Source organism: Austrofundulus limnaeus, unplaced genomic scaffold (assembly GCF_001266775.1).
Source record: "Austrofundulus limnaeus strain Quisiro unplaced genomic scaffold, Austrofundulus_limnaeus-1.0 Scaffold1851, whole genome shotgun sequence".
In the NCBI taxonomy this organism is placed as follows: domain Eukaryota; kingdom Metazoa; phylum Chordata; class Actinopteri; order Cyprinodontiformes; family Rivulidae; genus Austrofundulus; species Austrofundulus limnaeus.
Window position 1 is genome coordinate 17,832 of NW_013954253.1, and position 11,348 is coordinate 29,179.

Below are 11,348 nucleotides of genomic sequence, written 5' to 3' on the forward strand. Positions count from 1 at the left end.
ATACAATACTTGATGGCCCTTGTCAATATGTTTTTCATTTTGTTATATTTTTTCACTGCTAATTTTATGTTTATTCATGTCATAAAGCGCCTTTTTGAATGTAATTATTCAATGCAAAGAGTGGGTACCTTTTTGTTATGAGTGAAAACTTGTAAACAAAGATTAAAAAAAAACATGGACTTCCGACTTCCTGTTAAGTTTCTACGGCAACGAGTTGGAGCTTCCTCCTGGAGGATCATGGGAAATTTTTCTGGCATCTGAAACAGAGGGATTTTTGAAAAATTTATTGACGATTTTTACGATAAAGCACTTAATATCAGCGCTTCGTCAGCACAGCTGTGAACATCGGATACGAGTTCAGTCTGTGAGTATGGCTACTATTGTTGAAATAGTCAAGTTAGTTTTTTAGGGAACAACTCTCCGCCCGTAAACACACCTAGCTAAGTTGCTAAAGCTACAATAACGGTGGTAATAATGCTTAGTTTCTTTTTCGAGTTTTAGGTCTGTTTAAATTAACACTGCAAGCATGAATGTTATCAGTACATTCCACTTATTACCAAAACCTATTTTCGTATTTAAAATGAATTCATGACTTTGTCAAGTTGTTCTCTGAACCACATTTATCTTTTTAGATGCAGCATCTGGTAGAGATGAACAAACATGGATCTGAAGCTGGAGGTTATTTTGTCATCAAGTATCAAACGAAAGAAACCATGGCCGCGATTCTGCTGGCTTGGTCAGGTGAGGGAAAAAAAACACTTCACCTAGAGGTACTAAAACTTAGCTATCCTTGAGAAAACAATTTAACTATGCTATTATTCCTCAGGAGAAGGAGTCTTTATTTTTGTTAGATGACAAACGGATCAGTGAGATCAACATGGTGTCTGGTCGCACCAAGAAGAAGACACCTAAACTTCATCATTTGCTCAACAATGTAGTGACAATGACTTCATCCCAAAATGGTGAGGCTATTGAGTCAACCACAAGATCAACAGAGTCAGGATGGATTGTAACTGTTGTTGTTTTCCAGGAATGTGGCTGTGTGGACTTCTGGTGTCAGGAGATCTCTTTCTGTGGAACAAGGATAAAGATGTATTGAAAACTGCAGCAACAGTCCCTGAAGTCACTCAGATAATTGCCACTGCTCAAGGTTTGTATTGTATGAAGACTGACAGAATAGATCATTTAATGAAGACAATTGCTTTAAATCAAATAATATTTAATTGAGTGTTTTTTTTTGTTTTTCTTTCTTCTTTTTTGTGAAACTATGAGGTCATAACTTTGGATTGTGTTGTTTTGCTCGGAAATATTGAAGCTGGTAGTTTTTGTTTAGAAGTGCTGAAGTTGTCTGTTTTGCTTTGTGGTGTTTTGGATTATTTGAATTGATTTGCTTGAATAGGCTTTTTAGGTTTTGTTGGACCCCAGGATGAGTAGTCTCTATTGTTGTAGAGACTAATGGGGACCCTTTTAAATAAACAATTTAAACAAACAATACACATGTTTATATCCAGAATCTGACAATTAGAAAAAGAGCTAACCTTCTGGTTAATTTTTGATCAGCTTATTTACATTTTTATCCACTGTAGTATGCTATATAAATAAAAGCAGTCCTTACATTCAAAACTTGTAAAGGTGAAATCCTAACTTCAAATTTGTGTTTTACTTCCATGTTTTTGCTTTTCAGCATCTCACTGTCTAAATTAAAGACATTTGTGATTTTTTTTGCAGAGAATTCCACAAAGTTGTCTCTTCAGGTTTCATGTAATGGGATGCGTGTGCTCTTGGCAGCCATAAGTGGCCAAGTGTTCCTGTGGGAGTGTACAGACGTGAGGGACTTTACAGGTCTGCGAGATGGCCCCGTCAAGGGACGGTGGGCACATATACAGCCCCTTGAAGACAGTGTATTACCTTCTTCACAAGATAAAGAAGCATCTCAACACACCATCTTTGTCAAGACAGAGGTTCGCATATTTAATAATATTTGTGCATTATTTCAATTTATGACGTAATTATAGAGAGCGACATCCAAAATAAGTGGATTTCATAGCATTGATACACTAACTTTTCTTCACAATTTCTCAGGTTATGGGTGACGTTTGCTGGTCAGGCTTTGTTTTCACATTGGAGAAGCAGCTCGTGATCACTGTTCTTAAAATTCAGTGGAAAGAAGGTCATGTGAGGATGGGGTGAGTGAACAGGTCCATGTCTGTAAAGGACCAAACCAAGTGTTGTGTCTTCTCATTTCGAAATGTGAACATTTTCCGTTGTAGTTCTGCTGGTTTCAACATAGAGTGGGCTACGAAGACATGCCTCATGTCCCAGCTCACCCCACCTTGCAACCCGGTGAAGTCCAGAGGGGCCTTGGTACCAGCCTTCTCCCCAGATGGTCGACTGTTAGCCGTTGTCTTGAACCAGAGAAAGCCTAAGGTGAGAATGTGGCCATCCTACTTCATTTATAACTTTTTGATCAGTTTTTATCAGTTTAAAACCATAAAAAAACACATGTTCCTGGTTTTGAATACAGGCTACACAGGTTCTGTTCATGAGCACACAGAACATGATAACAATATCAAGTGGACTGGGCGGATGCGGAAGTAAGAAAATGGATATCCCTTCTAAATATATAAGGTCAGTGAGCATAAATAAAACAAATCAGAGATGCTGTAATTTTTGCATTTTGCAGACAGACAACTGCTTATGAGGGGAGTTAAACCAGTGAATAGTTGAAGTAGCCCCATTTCAGGGGTGTCAAACTCATTTTCACCAAGAGCCACATGAGCATTATGGTGGCCCTCAAAAGACCAGTTTAAATAACTTTGAGGTTTCATGTTTAACTTTGATGAAACATGAAACACCACAATCCTCATCTCGTTGCTACAGCAAAGCACAGCTAACAAACAAAAACTGAGCTGAGAAACAGCATTTTAGCACGTCTTATAAAAACTGAAAAGTGCTTTGTGTATGATTGACTAAATGTGAAAGAAATAACAGAAATTCTATTGAAAGTAAGAATTAGAGAGTTTGAAACACTGTTGAGTTGTGGTAAGAAGCTGCTGTGTTGAATTCCAAACTCTCCACTTTTCCAACGGGGAATTTCCATACATAATCGACATGCGTTTTTGGTGATGTAGATTGTGGTCAATTCTGGCTTTAGAGCAGCTTATTTTGAGACGTTAATACAGGGCTGTACAACAAAATGCTCACGGGGCCACGGCTGCTTAAAGCCAACAGCTCTGGGGCAGGACAAGCATTATTTTTTTCCCCCTTTCAAATTTATGTGTTTTGTTGCATTGAATCATAAATTTAAAGTTCACAAATGATATAAAAAACAATTTTCATATTAAATTAATTAAAACATTTTTTTAAATTATTCAGCACTGTTCTTGAGACTTTTAAAAAGGTAAAATACCTTGATCATTTTATTAATGATCAAATGATTGATGATGATGATACAGACAGCGATGTAAGCTGTGTGTGCAGGCAAACACTGAACTACGGACTTTTAGCTTCTGTTCAGTGTTTGAACATTTAGAGCACTTTTAAGGAAGCTGAAAGTGGTCACAGACTCAGCAGTGAGTAGATACCATTACTTATCCAGCCTGAGAACACACTGGTGAAGTGTTTGTGAATGAACTGATTTCTGTTTAAGTAACTGTGTAATTTTTATCTATAAGGTGTATGAGTACATTCCATAACTTTATATATATATATATATATATATACTTCAATATGAAAATTTGGGGTGTACGTTTTGGCGGGCTGGACAGAAGTCATCCTGCGAGCCTTGAATTTGACACATGTGCGGTACATGTTCATATTCTGGCACAAGACATAAAAAATCTCCACCAACTACAAGCTTCCTGTTGTAGTCAGCTACAGAGAACAGATGTGTTCTTGATGAATCCTAACGTATTGTCTTTTGAAGGTCCTACTGGGTGGGCAGTGTTAGCTGGTCACCTGGAGGCCTTTTCTTGGCCTGCGTGTTGAAAAGAGGCTCCCTTCTGATGTTGGCTCGTCTCGGGGAACTTCTGACTCTCACCAGCTCTGGTTGCAATGTTGACTTTGGCCCTGCTCAGTTCTTACCCCTGCACCCACTGGTCACTTACAGGTGAACTCGATAGACTTGTTTGACATGTTAGAAATTATAGGTTGGTTTTGAGTTGACATTTTCTAATTGTTTGTCCCTAATTTCCTTTCATCCAGTCTTTTTCTAAATGCTTATAACACTTTTCAGGCCACCAGTGTCTGCAGTGAAAGGCGAAGCTTCTCTGTCCAGCTCCAGCATGTCTGTGCGCGACATCCTGAGGCAGCGGTATTCCGTCACCTGGCATCCACGCCTGTTGTACCTCATTGTGTCTGATGGCTACATGGCCACAGTAATGAGGGTGCTGGGCAGACCTTCTCCTGCTCTGTTCCTGAAGTCTCTCCTTACAGATGTTAGCAAAGATCTGGAGAAGGCCAGCTGCAAACTAGATAAATCACAGGTGAACTATTGTATCAGTATATTGTTTTACAGGGGTTTTCTTGGCTGTATAGTTCACTCACCTACAATATTTTCAGGTTCACGTGAAGGCTTGGTTGGAGTCTGTATCTTGCTTGAATTTGGACAGCAGCCTCGATGAGTTCAACCTCGCCGTTTCGTGTCGGCCCAAAACCTCAGACTCTGTCATTTCAGTGGGCACAGATACATCCAGGTTGCCACTGTTCCTGCAGGAGCAACAGACTTTGGGTGGCACCAAGGAGCTTTTTGAAAGCATGCAGGTGACATTATGAAGACATACAGTTTTAGATTTTGTAAAAATGAATTTAAAGCACAGAAAAGTAATGTGTTATGACTGGTGTGTAAATAACTTTATTCTTATGGGTGACCTATCATATGGAAATGAGGATTAAGTCAAATTTGGTCCAAATGACCTGATCACATTTTCAGATTCTTGGCTTTAAAAGTGACATTTTGATACCTGAACACTCTGATATCATAAATGTATCCAGAAATATGCCTTAATTTGTCTTGTTGGTTACGATAATACATTAATATTTGGTCTGAATTCTAATTTTGTGTAATTCTTATGAGGAATTTTTCCAGTTCATAATGAAGAGGAAATCTCAAATAGTACTTCAATATTGAGATTTCCCAGTTGGAAAGAAACAAAAACATTTGTAGCTTACAGGGAAAATCTCAAAATTTAAAGGCGTTTTTCCTCAAAATCAGGTTTTTTGTTGCTACTGCTCAAAAAAGTGATTCAAAAAGATTTTTATTATTATATTTTACACAGTTCATTCAAAAGAAACTTTGATAAGGCATTTATTTGTTACATTTTGAAGAAATGCAATTTATGTTTTAATCAAAACACTATATTTGCCTATTTCTCCATATAACACAAATAAAATATATAAAGATTTAATCCTCGTTCCGATGTGATGGGTCACATATGGCTTCTCTGTGCTTTCCTAGGCCTTCTTTGAGGTAGAGTCTGATTTAGAGGGACTTCCTGCTGGTTCTCATATGGAGGAAGGAGGTCGTTTAGAGTTTGCCTCCATGTTTGATACTCTCCATGCCCTGGAAACCTGCAACGACTCGGCATTTCTTGCTGGCCCAGTTTATAACGACTTTACAGAACCTGAGATGAAGAGCCCTCTTTGGCGCGAGTTAGGGAGGATCCAGAGCAGGCTGCTAACAGCTTGGGCTGTTGGCATGTCTCTGGGAAATGCTGTTGAACACAGAGTCCCTCTGATGAAGCACGCGCTCTGCTGTTGGGTTCGACTCGCTGCTTTGCTCCATTTGCTGCCCGGCTCCAAGGTCCACGCAGGAGAAAAGGACCAGCCCACTTTTGCCTGCCTCTTGCATCTCATCAAATCCCTTCTGTCTTTCCTTTCCTGGGATAGCTCTTCCTCTGACGGGCTGAGCTGCTTGGGACTGTTGGTGGAGTTTAGTAGGAAAATTGTACACCTTCTGCTGACCCCTCACCCTGACTCCCACCAGACTGGACAGTGTCTTGTATCATCTCAAAGTCTGTTCAGAATCATAAACGTCTTGCAGCTGGTCAGTAATTCTCTTGACCATGCTTACAGCCTACAGCAAAGAACTTACTTTTCTTCTGAGGAGGAAGTAACTCCTTCTCAGACACAGATCTGGCGTTCATATGTATACCATGTACATCTGCTACAAAATGAGAACACAGACAAAACAGCTTCTACGCATCAGGCTCTACCTTTTCCTCATCGACCCTCTAGCAGGTAAGAACGGTTTCTTTTTACTTTAGAGAGGAACAACAAACAAACATGTATCATGTGTTGAATCACTTGACTATAGTCATCTCAAAGCTTGACCGAGGTGCTGCTTTTCTGCTTTTCCAGATTGTTGGGAGTATGGCAGCTGGTCTATCATATAACTCAGAAGTATGCAGAAGAACTGCAAAGGTTCAAAGGCTGCGATGGCTGGGACGAGGAAGAACAAATGGTGTCTGTCATCATGTCCCAGATCCAGGCAGCTCTGCAGTCTACAGGACAAAGCCTAGAGGAGGGCCCTTCTTTGCTGAGTTCCTCAGGTCTGAAACAGAAAACAGTTGAACTGTAACGGTATTACTAAGTAAGAGATGTAATATGTGAAATTATTTCAGTTTTTCAAATAGAGGTAAGTGAAATCTGTTTTGAGGCAAGATTCTGAGTCAATTTTTACATCTTGATTAATTAATTAATTATAGAATATTGAGGGACACGAAAAACACTACTTAGAAGTATGAATAATCGGAACAGTCTGTGGCGTGCACATAACAGACACATGGACAAGATAACTGAGGGAGATACAGTATGTCTCATTGTGGAAATATAAATAACCAAAAAGCACGTATGATTGTAACACAGCCCTCTGACTTGTAATCAAATTGAACTGTGAGGTGCCTACTGCCCCCCCGGTCACATCTAATTGTACACATTGCTTTTGAACTTGAAATTTCCCTTTCGTTTTTTTAAGGTGAACGTCTTTTCCTGTGTGGTTTGTACCCGAAAAGTGCAGATGCATGGCGTTTGCAAATCTGTGAAGAGGCTAGTAAAAGTAAGACTCAAACTAGGGGTGCATCGATTGCAGTTTTCTGGCCAGTCATCTAGCTTTTAAAGCCTGACCTGCCGATTCTGACTTTGATCGATAAAGTGTTTTTATATAACTGACCCTGTCATATAAGGTCACAATACACATTTAATGTACCAATCTTAGTTTAGTGAAAAACATTGAACACCCTTGAAACAATACAAACTTGTTTTAACTGGACGTGAGGTAATGCTCTGAAATATGTTTCAAACCGACGACACAGCTGCTCCAGGTGAGCTTTGACTGTTTTTAACAACACGAATGCAGACGTGACCTGATCAGTCAGTCTTCTGTCACAGCAGAACTATAGTGGCTGATTTTCAGACCGTTGCAGAGGTAAGAGAAGATTGCTGGAGAAGATCGGCTATTGGCCTATCGCTGACTAAGCCAAAAGAAGAAAATCTTGGGCTATCAATCAGTGCATCCCTAACTCAAACTGCTCCTCAAACTAATTAAAGTCTCTCGGTTACATTGTCGTGTTATGCTAATAATGATCATTTGTTATCCTGTTAGGTGGTGAACGTTGTGTCTTTCTGGAGAAGAGACTTTGTCTGGCACTTCTTTATAGTCTGCTATCCCAGTACCATTTAAAGGATGCCCAAGAGTTTGGGGACCACATGGCACAGCTCATTCTGCTTCAGGCTGGAAAGCAGATTGATTGTCTGGCTTCCATAACAGGTAAGACGTTCAATAATTACTTTTGAGTTTAGCTCCTGAAGTTATTTTATTCACACATCTGTTAGTAGCATTTTTCTGTTGATTAACCTTGAAAGCATTGCTTAGCCAAATAGCATTATAGAACTTTGTGATTGTTTTATCGGTCTACATTACATAAGCTTAAAAAAACTCTTTTAAAATTATTTCATGTTAGACCTTGTAGCCCCCTCTTTAATTTATTTTTATTTTTTGCATGTGAAAACGTGAGGAGATCTAAAATAACACCATGCACATTAAAACAATTTATCCTTAGAGACATGTTATATAAAATATTCTATTTGGCTGCAACTATAAAAATGTCAGAAAAAGCTGCAATAAGTGAGAAAAATATATCAAAAGGTGTATTTTTTTAACGACATCTGTTAAGAATATGTGAATATAAAATTGTTTAACAAACCTGACATTATAACACTGTGGGAATACAGATCTGTGTGTAGTGCTCTCCAGGTGTCAAAACTTCAGTTTAGAGACACCATAAATCTAGCTTTACTGGCTATTCGCAGATTGTGCAAGAAGTCATGCTAAGTGCAAAAAAATATATATTTTTTTCATTTCCTGTCTTCATCCCTTTCAACAGATTCTCCTCCTTGCCCCTGGCTGCCAATGAATCTTCATAGCGGTGCAGCCAGTGCAGTTGTTCAGACACTTGGGAGATTCATGGCCTCTTATTTCTCCAACCAGCCGCTCTTTATTCTGCCTGCTCATAATGTGGCCGTCCTGCCTCCGATCCATCTACCCCACTGTATGTTTTCAAACGTTTCTTGTCAGTTTAAAAGATTATTCCTTTATTTATTGCTGCTGCTTTAGAGTAATGCATCAATTCTGTTTTCAGCCCCGAGTGTTGGCCGTTTGGTGCCACTGTGCCAAGAGGATGTGGCTAAGGCAGTTCGACAACAGCATCTATCAGAAGTTTGGACAGTGGACTACGCTCTGGACTTGCTTCTGCTGGGGGGGCTGCTTCCTGAGGCTGTGTGGCTGGCTTATCATCTGGGGGACTGGAAGACAGCTGTCACTCTGAGTCTGGCCCATATAAGTTACTGCACTGAACGCTCTGACTTCACTCAGTAAGTTTAAAATCACAAAATGAGCAAAAAGTTGACATACAATATGTACAAATTGTTTTCAAACTCTGAATCGGTTTTCTGATCATTTCTATGACAGGCTCAGGAGGAGAGAGCTCCAGTTGCCATCAGTTTTACAACCAGAAAGCATTTTTCAGGCTGAGCTGTGGGGGCTTCTTGGCAACAAAACGGACTCCCAAGAGTCTGCTGATAAAGATGAAGACAAGAGTTTAACAAGTTAGTTAAACCTCACATGTGTAAATACGTTTGAGAGCTGTAGCTGTATAACTCTTTAATCCAGGTGTTGTTGTCGCAGTTTGTTCAGATCCTTTGGAAGGAGAGGACTGGGACTTGCTAGGGGCTTCTGTGCAGGAGATCCTGAAAGCTTCTGTCATGGCAGAAGTGAATGTTTTGTGCTCGCCTTTGTCTTCTTTCCTGGAAAAAGCCAAAAGAACGAGTTCTTCCCTGCCTGCCTTGGTGCCTATTGGACTTTACCTACCGTCTCCGCCTCTTTACTGCCCTCAGCCTTCTCCCAACACTCAGGTACTCTTCGAAGTCATTTGAATTTTTACACACAGTGCAGATGAAAAGATAAAAAGCATTTGATTTGTAGGATCACATGGAGACTGTGGGGGAATTTGCTGAAGTTTCGTGTCGACACAAAGTGTCCGCGGTCCTCCAAAGGTTACTCTTCCTTCTGAGATCTGCTCGTTGTTGCCATCCAGCAGCTCAGTGGTACATCAGCCATCTGCGCCGTGCCAGACATATCCTGCACAAGGTTTGTCTTTCCAAAGTTTGAATTGTATCTGATCTCGTAAAAATCTTACTTTGTTGCTAAAACAAAAGTGATATTTCTACTGATGAATAAGTGATACGTAAAATAGGGAAATTTGTTGACAAATATTCACATTTTATTAAAAGTGATAACTGAATGTGATGATTGACTGTCAAAAATGGTTCAAATATTTAATTTGGTTATTGTTTTAGATCAAGAAGAAGTATTGCTATCCATCAGCTGATCAGGAGGAAAAGGATTTCCCAGAAGCACTGATGAAGCTGATCACCCGGGGAGGATACTTTAGATTAGGGCCTAATAAAGATGGTCGCCTGGACTCCGACATCATCCACACTATTAGTAATATTGCACTTGTTAATCGCTAACAGCTTGGTAACATATCTAATGTTCTCCTGTACTTATTTGTTGCTTTTTTTTCTGTCATAAGTTTGTTTCAGGGAGCTGTGTGCTTTGTGCTGGATGCTTCACATCAGGGATCAGCTCTCCCTCCACTGCAGGAGGTACCAAGCTGCCAGACAGCGTGGAGGAGATGAAGAGGTATTGCACACTGTTTAATGTGTGTGCTGCAAGTGTAAAACAATCATTGCCACTGGTTTTAATTGTCCATGTGCATTTGTGTTTCTTAGCCCTCTAATGAGTCGGAAGTGAATTCCTCCGGTGTCGATGCTCTCCTCTGGACTGTTCGTTTTCTGCCTTTCTCTCACTTCCTCAGTGCTGAGGAAGTCCTGCAGGACATATTGCTCAGCCTGTTGTCTGAACTACCTCCTGTGCCTTTGGTAACACTTTGTTTGGATTTGTTAAACTTGGCATTGAATAGGAAAAAAAACGCTGTAATTGTTGTTGTTGAGTGAGAACATTTTTAACTTTTGGCTCTTGTCATTGGTAGGTGGCAGACACCCTGGTGCGGGCCTTCCCACAGGAGGAGGAGTCTGTCAGAGTGTCTTTGAGAGAGAAATACAACTTACTGCTGCAAAGACTGAGGCAGTGCAATGTCATTGGTACAAAAACCTCTGAACTTTAACAAATATTTTTGAAATAGTTTACAGTATTTAAAGAAAATGAAAATTTAGAGTATTTCAATTCAATTCAATTCAAAAATACTTTATTGATCCCAGAGGGAAATTAGATAATCTATTTGCCTTACCAAAGAAACAAAATAAACAAAATGTATTTATTTTGATATAGTCAAATTCATTTAATTTTAAATTAAATAAAGAAAACAATCATGTGGCTATATTTGTGACCAGGGGTAAAAATCAACTTTGTCATAAAACAATATATTGATTTGTTTGGATGACAATACAATGTTTCTTGATTTTGCAAAGTGTGTCAATGATACAATGTTGATTCAATTCAATTTACAAGTCTGCAATCAATATGATGCAATATCATAAGCCTGTCTAACACAATCATTTGATATTGATCCACATCGGACATATGGATCAGAGTTTTTGTTTTGCCTTGATGTAATACAATTATTAATCATTCAATCGATATATCGACGTGGATCAATGGGCCTCATGCAAGAACATGTTCGTATTCTTATCCTAAATTTCTCTTACTTTTGTTCGTACAAAGGGTTCGTACGAACATATCACGTCAGATTCAACAAACGCTTCTATCTTCAGGAAACGTGCGTAAATGAGCTGCGTAATTTACACCTTTTCTATCCAGCTGCTCGTGCACG

At 39.4% G+C, this 11,348-nt stretch overlaps 1 protein-coding gene across 1 annotated transcript; it reads left to right on the top strand.

Moving 5' to 3' along the window:
• Positions 1–238: 238 nt before the first annotated feature.
• On the top strand, positions 239–10,659 carry LOC106536509 (uncharacterized protein C5orf42; the record flags this gene model as incomplete). Its single annotated transcript, XM_014033804.1, is given in 24 exon segments — positions 239–364; positions 633–741; positions 827–962; positions 1,031–1,150; positions 1,729–1,961; positions 2,083–2,186; positions 2,271–2,427; positions 2,525–2,628; positions 3,926–4,108; positions 4,235–4,484; positions 4,561–4,761; positions 5,456–6,237; positions 6,358–6,548; positions 6,974–7,054; positions 7,601–7,765; positions 8,382–8,546; positions 8,637–8,868; positions 8,966–9,102; positions 9,182–9,408; positions 9,479–9,643; positions 9,853–10,000; positions 10,089–10,198; positions 10,288–10,437; positions 10,548–10,659. Coding segments are annotated over 23 exon segments (4,234 nt in total), but the record flags the coding sequence as incomplete, so codon positions are not given.
• Between the last annotated feature and the right edge of the window lie 689 nt (positions 10,660–11,348).